This window comes from Amblyraja radiata, chromosome 5, assembly GCF_010909765.2.
Source record: "Amblyraja radiata isolate CabotCenter1 chromosome 5, sAmbRad1.1.pri, whole genome shotgun sequence".
NCBI classification, from domain to species: Eukaryota; Metazoa; Chordata; class Chondrichthyes; order Rajiformes; family Rajidae; genus Amblyraja; species Amblyraja radiata.
This window is the reverse complement of record NC_045960.1, coordinates 15,798,148-15,814,133: the sequence shown is the minus strand read 5'-3', so window position 1 is coordinate 15,814,133 and position 15,986 is coordinate 15,798,148. Positions and strand designations below refer to the sequence as shown.

Below are 15,986 nucleotides of genomic sequence, written 5' to 3'. Positions count from 1 at the left end.
ACGCACGCCAACACACACGCACGCCAACAACACGCACGCCAACACACACGCACTCCAACACAACACGCACGCCAACACACACGCTCGCCAACACGCACGCCAACACACACGCACGCCAACAAAAAGCACGCCAACACACGCACGCCAACACACACGCACGCCAACACAACAAGCACGCCAACAACACACGCACGCCAACACACACGCACGCCAACACACACGCACTCCAACACTCACACATGCACGCACGCCATGTGGGCTGTGTGCCAGGCACCGTACCTCATGGAGCCGATACAAAGGGCTGTGCCAGCTGGATCACGATGGCTCCACTCCCCAGCTGATGACAAGTGTAGCCCGAATCCCAGTCGTAGTTCTTGGTGTCACCGTTCAGGAGAGCATTCCGACTGCGACTCACCCCTTCTATCACCGTGGCACTGGCACTCACAGTTGCCACGTTCTCTGTGGGAACTAAGGCAATGTTTGAGTTAAACATTTTAAGCACAAGTCTGCACGTGTACAAGACTTCACAGAGCAGTGAAAGATGAAGGTTTAGTCCAGGATCACGTCGCAGCAGGAGAGGACGTGACTTTACCTCCTCCACCTGCCCAAAGACCAGTCCAAGGGAAGAGCTGATTCTAAAGCAAAGTACTCTCTCAGGGGCAGGCTAACTGAGGCAGGGTGCACCACAGTCTCCATTTTGGCAGGAAAAAATAAAATGTAAAGTACATTATCTGAAGAGTGGGTTGATTGCGGAGATCTGAGATCCGAGGGATCTGGGCACTCTCCTGTTCGAGTAATTGGAAAAAACGAATGATGTTAGCGTTTGTAGCTTTGGGGCCAAAATAACATTGATGGCACAGTGTGGGGCAAGGGGCTGCACCCACCCAAACTAATCACATTCACCTGCTTCAGCTCTAGAGCCATCGGTACGTTACTGCTCCCTCTGTATATAGGGTGTGTCCGTGAATTAGATGGGGTATTGGTGAGACCGCATCTGGACTATTATGTGCTGTACCCGTCTCTTTCATCAAGGGGAGATGTAAATGCATTGGGATCATTCAGAGAGTTCAGGGGGCTGACTCACTTGACTGGTGCTTGGAATGGGGGGCGGGAGGGGGGGTCTTGTGCGGGTAGGATGGACAGTGGTGTTTCTCTAAACTAAACTAAAGACAGAGGAACCTTGACAGGGATAATGCAGAGGGGATACTTGCTATTGAGGGAGACTTGTGAATCATAGTCAAAAAGCCTTTGAGCACAGAAACTGGCTCTTCAGCCCATCGAATCCGTGCTGACCATAAATGACCCATTTACCCTGATCCCACACCAATGCCATTTCATTCTCCCCACATTCTACCCACATACCAGGGGTCATTTACACGGAAAAGATCCCTCTTCATTTACATTTATTCAGCACTTTTACCACATCTACATCTTTGCTCTTGCCACGATGGGATTAATAGGGCTCTTAAAGATAGCGGAGTCAGGGGATATGGGGAGAAGGCAGGAACGGGGTACTGATTGTGGACGATCAGCCATGATCACATTGAATGGTGGTGCTGGCTCGAAGGGCCGAATGGCCTGCTCCTGCACCTATTGTCTATTGTCTTTGTAAAACATAGAAACATAGAAAATAGGTGCAGGAGTAGGCCATTCAAGCCATATTCAATGTGATCATGGCTGATCATCCAACTCAGTATCCTGTACCTGCTTTCTCACCTGCCTTCTCTCCATACCCCCTGATCCCTTTAGCCACAAGGGCCACATCTAACTCCCTCTTAAATATAGCCAATGAACTGGCCTCAACTACCTTCTGTGGCAGAGAATTCCAGAGATTCACCACTCTCTGTGTGAAAAATGTTTTCCTCATTTCGGTCCTAAAAGATTTCCCCCTTATCCTTAAACTGTGACCCCTTGTTCTGGACTTCCCCAACATCGGGAGCAATCTTCCTGCATCTAGCCTGTCCTCCCTGAGGCCTGCACACCCTTCCCACGGGATGTCCGGAACTGGACACAAGAAACCAGAGCTGGCCACTGAACGGAACCTCGGTGCCTGCATTGCTGCTTTGTTCGCTCCTGTCTTGCCAACACTGGTGATGATCTAAGCACCAACACCCACACCTCTGTCTGTTCCTGCAACTCCTATAACTTGCACCTTTTACATCACTTTGCCTCTCCCATTCTTCCCACCAAAATCCATGACTTTGCACTTCTCGAGCTTTAAACAACCTGTCGCGTGGCTGTTCCGGATCCTCTTTCTTATTTGCGTTCTCACCACTTACTCTCCCGCCAGGTGTTAACACAGCACATGGACAGTATCGCACAAGAATAGGCCCTTCGGCCCACTATGTCCATGCTGAACATGATTCCAAGTTAAACGGATCTCCTCCACCTGCACTTCATCCATATCCCTCCATTCCCTGCATATTCACATGCCCAGCTAACAGCCTCTTACATGCCAATTAAATGCCACATTTACACAATTTAAATGTCTGGGAAGGAACAGCAGATGCTGGTTTAAACCGAAGATAGACACTAAAAGCTGGAGTAACTCAGCGAGACAGGCAGCATCTCTGGAGAGAAGGAACGGGTGCATTTCGGGTAGAGACTTTTCTTCAGACAACTACCAAGTTGTTCCTGCAATGTGGTGACATGAACTGTACAAGAGCTGTACTGAGGCTTTAGACAGTGGAGAATAGGCTGCCTGCCATGGAACAGGGGAATTGTTCCATTTGGAAGTATGAAAGGCAAGGACAAAGATGGAGATGCACCCCCCCTCCCCAGTCGCAACAGGGACAGAGACCCCCTAGACCTCACCTTTCACCCCATCAGCCGTCGCATACAGCACATTATCCACCGGCATCTTCGCCACCTCCAACAGGATCCCACCACTGGATCCCATCTCAATCCCTTTCCGCTTTCCGCAGAGACCGTTCCTTCCACAACTCCCTGGCTAACTCATCCCTTCCCACCCAAACCACACCCTCCCCTGGTACCTTCATCTATGCCTCCTCCCTCGACTCCGTCCAAATACCCTGAGAGTCCGTTCAGGTGAGCCAAAGGTTCACTTGCACCTCCTCCAACCTTATCTACTGCATCCGCTGTTCCAGGTGTGGATTCCTATATATCAACGAGACTATGCGCAGGCTCGGCGATCGTTTCGCTGAACACCTCCACTCGGTCCATCTTAACCTACCTGATCACCTCATTGCTAAACACTTCAACTCCCCCTCCCATTCCCACACTGACCTTTCTATCCTGGGCCTCCTCCACTGTCAGAGTGAGGACCAACACAAATTGGAGGAACAGCACCTCATATTTCACTTGGGCAGCTTACACCCCACTGGTATGAACATTGACTTCTCTAACTTCAAGTAACCCTTGCCTTCCCTCTCTCTCCATCCCTCCCCCATCCTGGTTCTCCGCCCAGTCTGATTAGATTTTTATCTTTGTTTGCTATGTTGTCACCTTCCCCGAGCTAACAATGATCTATTCTACATCTTCCTTGAACTTCTTTTCCTTTGATGTCTTGTTTTCACACCTTACCCTTCCTTATCTCTGTGTCTCCCTCTCCCCTGACAATCTGAAGAAGGGTCTCGACCCGAAACGTCGCCCATTCCTTCCCTCCAGAGATGCTGCCTGTCCCGCTGAGTTACTCTATCTTCAATGTAAAGCAGCATCTGCAGTTGCTTCCTACCCAAGCTGATGGAGGTGATGGTACAGAGCAGGGAAGCTCATCTTGGACTCCCACTAGGCCTCAAAGCTGTGAGTGGTTTGATTCAAACTCAGCAGTGAATACAGACAGATGAAGAGAGCTTCATATGGGGGAAAAAGAGTCTTACCCAGCAATCCTGCGTCCAGTGAGAAGGGCTTGTTGCTGTACATGCACTCAAAGGAGACCAGGTGGAAAACCTTGTTCACCGTATTGTGAGTCCCAACAATGCGAATATATCTGCAAAGAAACCAGCTCAGGATGAGGGAATGGATCAGTGTCAGGTAGCTAGCTACAGATCCCCCGAGGACAGCTTGCATTGACAGGATTGACATCAGAAAAAAAATTCAAAAACACTACAGATGCTGGAAATCTGAAATCAAAATCAGTCTGCCTGGGCTCCCTGCTATGTGTCAGGTGAGCCCCCCCCTCCCCCCCACCCCCGTCGTCTCCCGCACTCTCTCAGTGAGGGCTGAGGAACAACACGTCTTCCTTCAGGCAAGTGGCATTTCTGGACAGTATTGCATCTACACTGTCATTCTTGACTAGTACAGGAGAATCTTGATTAGTACGAGGTGTCAGGGGTTATGGGGAGAAGGCAGAAGAATGGGGTTAGGAGGGAGAGATAGATCAGCCATGATTGAATGGCGGAGTAGACTCGATGAGCCAAATGGCCTAATTCTACTCCTATCACATGATCTTCCTAACCTCTCTCCGTCCCGTCGTTTCTCTGCTTCTCTTCCACAGATGTGGCCTGACTGCTGAGAGTTCCTGGCACCGACACCGACCGGCACCGTTTGCAGACAGAGCGCAGTGAGGAGCAGACGGGAGGCCTCGCGACCCTCATGCCCGCACCCAGTCATGATGTCGCCACCTTCCTGCACTCAGCCATAGACCTCCCACTCCCTTCACATCCAAATATCCCCCCAGGTCTTACAGCATCAGGCCCTCAACAACACAAACAGCTCAATCAATCATTTGGAAAGGAGAAACTTGACTCAAGTTGGCCGGCAAACTGCACCACATAGGTTGCCCCATCGGCCTATCGCGTGGCTGCTGGTCAAAAAGAGCTACCAAGAGAATGCCAGCTCCCATGCTCGCAGTCCACAGACCTTAGCACGGGGTTTCCTTATGGAACGCGGGTGCCATTGCAAGTTCACATCTGTTGCCCACATTGTGGTGAGGAGGGAATCCTGGGACTTGGGGTCATAGAGTGACAGAGTTATACAACATGGAAACAGGCCTTTAGGCCCAACTCATCTATGCTGACCAAGTTGCCAAACTGGGCTAATCCCACGCCTGCGTTTGGCCCACATCCCTCCAAACCTTTCCTCTCCAGTCAAATTCTCCAGCCTTGGTCAAATCCTGGTAAATCCTTTTTAACCCTCTAATATTTCACATTTTCACCCTGGGGAAAAGATTTTGACTGCCTTCTCTGTCTATGCCTCTCCTAATGTTATATACTTTTTATCAGGTCTCCCCCCAACATCCGACGCTCCAGTAAAAACAATCCAAGTTTATCCAACCTCTCTTTATAGCCAAAGGAATCTAATCCCAACAACATCTTCTGCACCCTCACCAAGGCCTCCACATTCTTCCTGCAGTGTGCCAACCAGAACTCCACACAACACTCTAGGTGTGGTCTCATCAATGACTTGTACAGTTGCAACGTAATGTTCCTACTCCTGTACTCATTGGCCTGAATGATGAAGACAAGTCAGAGGGTAGTTAATCTGTGGAATCAGAGGGCTGTGGAGGCCAAGTCAGTGGATATTTTTAAGGCAGAGATTTTAAGACAAATTGTTGATTAGAACGGGTGTCAAGGGTTATGGGGAGAAGGCAGGAAAATGGGATTAGGAGACAGTGATGATTGAATAGCGGAGTAGACTTGATGGGCCGAATGGCCTAATTCTACTCCTATAACGTGAACTTGTGACAAAGGCCATCTTCACCACCCTGTCGACCTGTGTTGCCACTTTGTGGGAATTTTGTGTACTTGTAGCTCTCAGTCCTTCTGTTCTCCAGCAATCTCCAGGGTACACAGAATGCCTTGGGATTCTCATTTATCCTACTGGCCAGGGCCATTTCATGTTTTTTTTTTAGCCTTCCCGATACCTTGTTTAAGTTCTTTGTTAATTACTTCCTATACCGTAAGAGTGCTGTCGGATTTCCTGTCCATATTGCCACCAATCCCTTTATACCAGGAGCCTGATTTTTTGCTAACCAGTCTCTTGTGGGATCTTATTAAATGCCGCCTGAAAATCTATGCAGATGGCAACTGCTGTGCTCTCGCATCAATCTTCCGTCCCCGTGACTTCATCAAAGCATTCAATCATTAGTCAACGTTGATTACCAATCAATTCGGCTGCTCCCATAATTTCTCAAAGAATTTATAATATTTTTCTCAGATTATTGCTTCTGAAAGTTAATCCAGTGCCAGGAAAAGTATGGGCATTGGTTTGTTATTGTCACTAGCACCAAGCTACAGAGAAAAGCTTCGCTTTGTGTAGATTCCAGGTGAAACATCCATACATGAATCCATGTCAACCATGGTGTTACAGCTGCAGGGAAAGTGCAGGTAAAAGAAAGAGTGCAAGGGTCACAACGAAGTAGGCTGGAGGATATGGAATATATACTTACTTTATAAGAGTTATATTCAAGAGTCTGTTAACAGCAGGGAAGAAAGTGTTCCTGAATCTGGTGGTATATGCTTTCAAGCTTTTATACCTTCTGCCCAATGGGAGAGGGGAGAATAAGAAATGTCCAGGTCCCTGATTATGTTGGCTGCATTCCCAATGCAGCAGGGAGTGTTGATGGAGTGGATGGAGGAGTGTCTGGTTTGTGTAATGGATTAGACAGTGCCTTAAGGGCCTGTCCCACTTGGCGATTATTTCGGCGACTGCCCGCATCATTGACTGACGTATCAGGTCACCGAAAAATTTGCGGCGTGATGACATATGACGTGCGGTGTTTTTTCAAGTGTTGCAACTATTTTTTTTGTCGCCGCTGGATTTTGAAATGTTCAAAATCTTTTGCCGGCACTGATATGACGCCGGCAGTTACCAAAAAAAAATCGGTGAGTGGGACAGGCCCTTTGCAGCACCAGAGAACCGGGTTTGGTCCTGACTGCGGGTGCTATCTATACGGCATTTGTACATTCTCCCCATGACCACGTGTGTTTTCCCCGGGTGCTCCAGTTTCCTCCCACACACCAAAGACATACAGGTTTGCAGGTTAATTTGGCTTCAATAAAAATTGTAAATTGTCCCTAGTGTGTAGGATAATGCTAATGACCGGGGTGATGGATGAGTGGAGGAAGAGATATTAATTGTATGATCAGCGAACACAGTTCTTCATTTTTACATGTGATAGGAGCAGAATTAGGCCATTCGGCCCATCGAGTCTACTCCACCATTCAAGCCTGGCTTACCCATCTTTCCCTCCCAACCCCATTCTCCTGCCTTCTCCCCATAACCCCTGACACCCGTACTAATCAAGAATCTGCCAATCTCTGCCTTAAAAATACTCACTGACTTGGCCTCCACAGCCTTCTGTGGCAATGAATTTCCACAGATTCACCACCCTCGGCCAAAATTAATTCCTCCTCGTCTCCTTTCTAAAGGTACGTCCTTTTATTCTGAGGTGATGGTCCCTGGTCCTAGACTCTCCCACTAGTTGAAACATCCTCTCCACATCGACTGGCAGAGGTTGCCCACTGCCGAACGTGACCAGTCTAGACAGAGCCCCTTTCCGTTCTGACAAAACATCTCCAGCTTGCTGAGTCCGTGCCCCAGGGGTCTGGGGATGTCAGTGACTGGGGATGTGTTATCCCGACCCTGCTTTGCTACCCACGAGCCACATCCTGACTTTCAAAGACACAACTTGACCTGCTCCACCATGTTGAACCACAGAACAGCAACAGGACAGGAGAACGTAATCTCTTCAATCAGAACATCTCATTGATTCCACGCTGGCCCTTCTTCACATCATGGTAATATTTTATCCTTACAATGCGTTTGGATGACCACAATGGAATCCACTCTCCCACTTCCAAACCAGGCAGAGTGCTCCTGATCCAAGCACACATTGTGTTAAAGATGTCTTCCACATCACTCTTATTCCCTTCCCCTTTTCACGTAGACCTATGACTCTGTCCATAACCTCCTCCAACGGGGGCCGCTGAACCATCCCTAGTATGCGACACTCACCACTGCATGCAGTATTAGAACACAGGACAAACACTGTGTCAGTAGTGAGGAGACAGCACCTCCCCCAACACCAAGTTCTGAACTTCAGCTTCCACTGAAGTATTTTCTCACCGTTCGCTGTTCTTTCCTTAATCAGCCACAGCTGACTTACAAGTGGTATCTCAGCTCCCTGCCTGCAGTAATTACTCCCTATTTAGTTGATTAACTGTTGACGCCTGAGCTCTGATGAAGGGTCCTTGAGTTGCAACGTCAACTCCTGTGCCTCTCCTCTCTGCTGCTGCCTGATCTGAGTGCATCCGGGATTCTCTGCCCTTCAGACTTCCAGCATAAGCAGCCTTTGTTTGCTCTGATTACAGCTCGTTTTGCTGTTTTAAACCTTCTGAATTTCAGTTAAACAATTTCCCCCGACAAAGAGTTAATTTTACCCATAGTGTGAGACCAGTCCTCACAGCACCCAGCTAACGGAGGCCGAACCCCATCAATGCCCACGTGATTGATGGCTGTTGATGTTTCTATACGTCTCTGGTAACATCTTCTCTTAGGTCCCTCTGGATTGTGGACCCCCCCCCCCCCCCCCCCCGATCAATCAGGCCAGTCATTCACCTCCTCTGAGCGAAGAGTCATACAGCACAGAAACAGGCCTTTCCGCCCAACACATCCATGCTGACCAAGATGCCCCAGCTAAGCCAGTCCCATCTGCCTGCATTTGGCCCATATCCCTCGTCTAAAGCCTAAACCTTTCCTAGCCATGTACCTGTCCAAATGTGTTTTAAACCTTGTTATTGTACTGGCGTCAACCATTTCCTCCACCATGCATTCCTCGTTCAACATACCCACCTCCCTCTGCGTCAAAAATTATCCCTCGGGTTCCTTCTAAATCTTTTACCTCTCACTTTAAGCCTATGCCCTCCAGTTCTGGATTCCCACCCTTTGAAAAATACTCTACACATTACCCCATCTATGCCTCTCGTGATTTTATACACCTCTATAATATCACCTCTCATCCTCCTGTGCTCCAAGGAATAAAGTCGTAGCCTGCCCAACCTCTCTCTCTCTCGCAATCAGCCACTGAAGTCCTGGCAAGATCCTTATAAATCTCAGTGTTATTTCCGGCTTAACAACATCTTTCCTATAGCAGGGCGACCAAAACTGAACACAATCCTCCCAAGTGCTGCCTCATTTTGCCAGTGAGTGGCCCCTCTCCCCTCTAAACCTTTCCTATCCATGCACTTGTCCCATTGCATCTGGCTCTACAACTTCCTAGGTAGACATAAAATGCTGGAGTAATTCAGCGGACAGGCAGCATCTCTGGAGAGAAGGAATGGGTGACGTTTCGGGTCGAGACCCTTCTTCAGTCCCGAAACGTCACCCATTCCTTCTCTCCAGCGATGCTGCCTGCCCCGCTGAATTACTCCAGTATTTTGTCTCTACCTTCGATTTAAATCAGCATCTGCAGTTCTTTCCACTACAACTTCCTAATCAGACTTCAGAGCCTGAGCTCCAGGGAGAAGGTGGGCAGGCAAGGACTTTATTCCTTGGAGTGCAGGAGGATGAGGAGTGATATTTTAGAGGTGTATAAGATCATGAGTGGAATAGATATGGTGAATGCTCAGAATCTTTTACCCAGAGTAGGGGATCAAGAACCAGAGGACATAGGTTTAAGGTGAGAGGGGAGTGATTCAATAGGAACCTGAAGGGCACTTCTTTCACACAAAGGGTTGGAGGTAGTTGAGGCAGATACTATAACAATATTTAAAAGACATTTAGACAGGTACATGTTAGAGGAAAGGTTGAGTGTGATATGGGCCAAACGTGGGCTGGTAGCACGTGTATATGAGGCATCTTGGTCAGCGTAGGCCTGTTTCTGTGCTGTACGACTCTATGAGGCTTTATATTTTATCTTGCATTATTATAGTTTGGTTTACCCAGTATAACTGATAAATTAGTTTATATTATTTGTTGTGTTGTTGCATTTAATGTGTCTGTGAAGCCGCAAGCAAGTAAAAATGTCATTGTTCTGGTCATGATGCATATGACAATTAAGCACTCTTGTCTCTGCTATCTTGTTCCAAATGCCCACCACGCTCTTTGTGAAAAGGTTGCTCCTCAGGTTCCTATTAAATCATTCCCCTCTCATCACAGACCCATGCCGTCTACTTTTATAAACTCCCCAACTCTGGGGAAAAGATTGGCTATTCGCCTTATCCATGCCCCTCATGATCTTGTACACCCTTCCATAATGTCACCCCTCGGTCTCCTGCTCTCCATATAACCACGAGTCCTCCAGTCCCGGCAACATCCTCATGAATCTTTTCTGTACCCTTTTCAACTTAATCGCAGACTTCCTGTAGCAGGATGACCAGAAATGTACACAGTACTTCATAAATGGCCTCACCAACATCTTTACAGCTGTAATGTGACATCCCAACTCCTGTACTCAATACACTGACCGATGAAGGCAAACAATTTTGAAGGCATAGATAGGGTAGCATCTTTTTCCCTTGGCAGGGGAGTATAGAACTAGAGGGCACCGGTTTAAGGAAGAAGGCGAGAAGGTTAAAGGGGATCTTAGGGGTAAATAGGTCTTTCACTCCGAGGGTGGAAGATATGTGGAACGAGCTGTCAGAGGAGGTGGTTGAGCAGGTACAAGTACAACATTTAAAAGGCATTTGAACAGGCACAGGAAAGGTGGATAGGAATACAAGCCCCATGGGACGAACAAAGAGAGGCATAAAGGTTGGCAAGGATGAGTTAGGCCGAGAGGCCTTTTTCTCTGCTGTGATAGAGCTCAGAATAGAGTGGGTGTTCTGCCAGTCTGGTCAGGCATGTGAATAACATTATCTGTAACTCAAGCCTCAGTGCTGGGACGTTGGCCTGGAAGGCTCTTTGAAACGTTAACGGTTTCTTCCCTGCCCAACCAGCTGCCCAACCTGCTGAATGTTCCCTTCATTTTCTGTACCTCCCTGCCATTGGCTCTGTTTACACCTCACGCTGCCTCGGCAAGGCCATCAGCACCTCACATACAATTTGTAGATTGGGTGGGAAAGAGAGCATACGTGTCTTCATTGGTTGGGGACTTGAGTACGGAAATCAGGTGATGTTGCCGTGGTAGTGAACCCGCTCTGCTTCCGTCCCTTGCTCTTCCCTCTAGCCTCTCTCACTTCTTTCTAAACGGCAAGGAAACTACCCTTTGGCCCAACTTGTCCATGCTATCCAAGTTGGCATTCTGGGATATTGCCTTTTGAATGCATTTCATCCTTAGGCCTCCAATCCTTTTATATCCATAGGTACACAAAAATGCTGGAGAAACTCAGCGGGTGCAGCAGCATCTATGGAGCGCAGGAAATAGGCAACGTTTCGGTCCGAAACCCTTCTTCAGACTCTAACAGGCAAAGTTTCGGGCCAAAAATCCATACATTCCATATTTGGAATAAGGGGAGGAGTAGGGGTAAATGGATTGGGGGGGGGGGGGGGGGGGGGGGGGGGGGGGGTGTGGGGAGGGGTTGATGGATGAGTAGAGGAAGAGCTTTTAATCATATGGTCAGTAAACAGGGACTGGTTCTTCATAAGTGATAGGAGCAGAATTAGGTCATTTGCCCAATCTAGTCTACTCCGCCATTCAATAATATCTATCTTTCCCTCTCAGCCCCATTCTCCTGCCTTGTCCCCATAATCGCTGACCCTCTAAAGGGAATGGGATGGATAATGTCAGTGTCAGAGGCATTTAGTCGCTGCGGCTGGGCTCTCCAGGGACTGAATGGGCCAGGTGGACCAGAGAACAGCTTCCAATGGAACTGATTGAGCTCTCTGCCTGTGATGTGTCGTTCTTGCGTGGACCTCAGGGACAGCTCACGTGGTCTGAAAGGTGTGACTGAGGCAGGAATCTTGCCTCCATGACTCTGAACAGATCAGGCAATGGGAAGCGGGGCTGGCGTTGACCCCGTTTCTCTCCCCACAGATGCTGCCTGACCAGCTGAGGGTTTTGGGCATTCCTTGTGTTAACATGAAACATAGAACAGTACAGCACAGGAACAGGCCCTTCAGCCCACAATGTCCTTGCTGGACATTACGTCAGGTTAAACTAATCTCCTCCGACTGCATGTGATCCATATCCCTCCATTTCCTGCATATCCACGCACCTATATAAATGCCCCTTAAATGCCACTATCAAATCTGCTTCCGGCAACGTGTTCCAGGCACCCAAAAAAAACTTGTCCCGTACATCTCCTTTAAACTTTGCCCCTCTCATCTTAAAGCCATGCCCTCAAGTCTGTGACATTTCCATCCTGGGGAAAGGTTCTGACTACCAATTTATGCCTCTCATAATTTGATATACTTCTCTCTCAGGTCTCCCCTCAATCTCAAATGCTTCAGAAAAAGCAATGCAAGTCTGTTCAACATCTCGTTACGGTTAATACCCTCTAATCCAGGCAGGATTCAGGTAAACCTCTGCTTCACCTTTTCTGAGGCTTTCCTGTAATGGGCCGACCAGAAGTGGACTTAATTTGGATTTCGTATAGCAGCAGTTTTCTGCCTCAGCTGCCGAGCTTTCAGAGGCTCCTTGCAGAAGCTCCTGGTCTTTATCCTCGATTCCGAAGCCGCGGCTGATCGCCAGTCAATGTCCTGATGCCGCAGAGTGAAGGTGCCCCTGGACTGAACCGAGACCAGCAACATGGAAGGTCAGCTTCCCTCCACCGTGACCTGCTCGGATCACATTTGTTATTGATGTGGTCCTGAATAAGCTCATTCCTCACCTTGCAACGTGGCATAATGGCCGCGTGAGGCCAGATCCAATTCCAACATTAAGTGGAACCTGAGATTTTGCTCTGCACACTTGGCTGCGTTTAATTGCAGTAGCATAAGACAGCGTATGTGATCTAATAGCTTTGCATCGATCGCCCCGAACCAATACATTCCCTCATTAAAGAGAAATGAGACAGGGAGTTACTGTGCCATCCGCATCCACCGTGGACATACACTCTCTCATTAACTATCAATTCCCAGCAGCCTGCTCACCCCCAGCTCAAGCCATCCATCTCTTTTCACTGATTCTTTAATAGAGCAAAAGCACAGAGCCTGGGGACCCACAGACCACAATTACAATGAATTAAATCATCCACACACTGCAAAGAACTGGACCCTCCAAAATAAACCAGGGTATAAGCAACAAGATTATTTCTCACGATATATGCCACAATACACCAATTACACCAACACCCTTCAGACTACAGCCCGGAAATCTTCATACTCCAAGTCACAGCGCACCCACATGCATGCACATGTGCATGCAAACACACATGCACAAACAGGACTGCAAACACCCCCTACCGACACGGCAAGCTCGCAACCGTCAGACTATTCCCAACACCATCAAACTACACCTAAACTCACTGCACACACAAACTAACCCTATACCCATATACCGCTCGGACTGCAGCTAAACTCAGCGCGTGCGTACCTAGTTTGTACACAGTCTCCTCAATCGCCACCTAGACCATGCACATTACATCTGCAATATTACATCGAAACTCAATTGAACCAAACAGAGGAAATTATAGAAACATAGAAAATAGGTGCAGGAGGCAGCACCGCCATTCATTGTGATCATGGCTGATCGTCCCCTATCAATAACCCGTGCCTGCCTTCTCCTCATATCCCTTGACTCCACTAGCCCCGAGAGCTCTATCTAACTCTCTCTTAAATCCATCCAGTGATTTGGCCTCCACTGCCCTCTGTGGCATGGAATTCCATAAATTCACAACTCTCTGGGTGAAAAAGTTTTTTCTCACCTCAGTCTTAAATGACCTCCCCTTTATTCCCCTGGTTCTGGACTCGCCCAACATTGGGAACATTTTTCCTGCATCTAGCTTGTCCAGTCCTTTTATAATTTTATATGTTTCTATAAGATATCCCCTCATCCTTCTAAACTCCAGTGAATTACATTGCTCAGAATAAGCATAAATTCACATCACAGCACCTTCAAACTGTAACGCCCTGGTAGGGATGGCGGTGGATATGATAGTGGTGTTTTAGATAGGAACATGGATATGTAGGGAATGGAGGGATGTGGATCATGTGCAGGCATATAAGACTAGTTTGTCTTGGCATCATGTTTCGCACAGACGTTGCGGGCCGAAGGGCCTGTTCCTGTGCTGTACTGTTCGATGTTGTGAGTGTAGTGATGAAACCCCTTTCAGCATATCTCAACTTATCACACACACAAACCACACTCAAGAGTACTGCACAAAACAGACCCCACTTAATCTCACTGCATGTACCTATCAGAATTAACACAGACTCACCGCTGCAGTCACCCATCAAACCACAGCTGAACGCCGGCAAAGCATCTTGAGAGGGTGGCGAGGGATACATTATGGCCCTGGGGAGCATTGAGGAAACATAAAAAATAGGTGCAGGAGTAGGCCATTCGGCCCTTTGAGCCTGCACCGCCATTCAATATGGTCATGGCTGATCATCCAACTCAGTATCCTGTACCTGCCTTCTCTCCATACCCCCTGATCCCTTTAGCCACAAGGGCAACATCTAACTCCCTCTTAAATATAGCCAAAGAACTGGCCTCAACTACATTCTGTGGCAGAGAATTCCAGAGATTCACCACTCTCTGTGTAAAAAATGTTTTTCTCATCTCAGTCCTAAAGGATTTCCCCTTTATCCTTAAACTTGTTCTGGACTTCCCCAACATCGGGAACAATCTTCCTGCATCTAGCCTGTCCAACTCCTTAAGAATTTTGTAAGTTTCTATAAGAACAGAGGAGAAGCTGGAATTAGACAAGGCCCGTGACAAATGCAAGGCGGGAATGAACATAAAGGAATTAGGACGGCTAAAAAGGGCAATGAAATAATTGGGCAAGTAGAATGAAGGAAAATACCACAGCATTTTATATGTATATGAGGACCAAGAGGATAACAAGAGAGAGAAGGACCAGTCCAGCACAATGGAGGGAGCTAATGCCTGTAGTTGGAGGACATGATAAGTACTGCATTAGTCTTCATCAAAGAGAAGGGCATAGATGATGGGGAGATTAGGGAGTGTATGTGATATTTTAGGGCATGCTGATATCAAGGAAGATGTGGTGTTCAGTTTCTTGAAAATGTTTAAGATGCAAACGTACCAAGGGCCTGTTCTGACAGAACATGTGTAGAACAGTACAGCACAGGAACAGACCCTTCAGTCCACAGTGGCTGTGCCGAACATGATGCCAAGCACAAATCTTATTTGCCTGCTCATAATCCACATCCCTCCATATCAATGTGCCTATCAAAAACGCCTCTTAAATGGCACATTCACATCTGCCTCCATCTTCACCCCTGGCAGTGTGTGCCAGGCACTCACCACCCTCAATGTTGAAAAACTTGCTCCGCACATCACTTTTAAACTTTGACCCTCTCACCTTAACACTGTGCCCTTTAGTATTTGATTTTTACATCCTGGGACAAAGGTTCTGACTGTCATCATTTTGTATACTGTACATCCCCCGGCAACCTCTGGCAGAGAAAACAATCCCAGTCTGTCCAACTTCTCTCCAGCTGATATCCACCAATCCATGCATAATTCTGGGAAAGCTCCTCTGCACCCTTTCCAAAGCCTCCACATCCTTCCTGTAATGGGGCGACCAGAAGTGCGTGCAATACTCTAAATGCAGAATGACCCAAATCATACAATGCTGAATCATGACTTCCCGACCCCTCATATACTCAACACCCTGACTAATGAAAGCAAGCAGGTTATATGCCTTCTTTCCCACTCTGTCTACGTGTGTTGCCACTTTCAGGGAGTTACTGGACCAAGTGGGACCCATTGGGTCCTGTTCCCCCATCGCAATATTCCACCACTCACCCCTTCCCCCAACGCAACTCGTTCTCCCAACGCGATATTCCACCACTCACCCATAGCCCCCAACCGCACAAACGCGGCTCATTTCCCCTCATCTCCCAGCACTCCATCCCCCTCCTCTTCACACTCCCTCTTCCATCCCCACTCCTCCTACCCTCGCCCACTCCCTCCCTCTCCTTTCACCTACACTCCCTCCCTCCCTCCATAACCCCTC

At 48.0% G+C, this 15,986-nt stretch overlaps 1 protein-coding gene across 1 annotated transcript in view; it reads right to left on the bottom strand.

The window, feature by feature from the left end:
* The window catches only part of btbd9 (BTB domain containing 9), a 94,597-nt gene that overhangs the window by 11,284 nt on the left and 67,327 nt on the right, over positions 1-15,986 (bottom strand). Inside the window, exons 7-8 of the mRNA XM_033020655.1 lie at positions 3,840-3,949; positions 278-468 (exon numbers count right to left, since the gene is read on the bottom strand). Of these exons, the coding sequence (XP_032876546.1) occupies positions 281-468; positions 3,840-3,949 (298 nt within the window). The 3' untranslated portion in view covers positions 278-280. The remainder of the gene's footprint in view (positions 1-277; positions 469-3,839; positions 3,950-15,986) is intronic.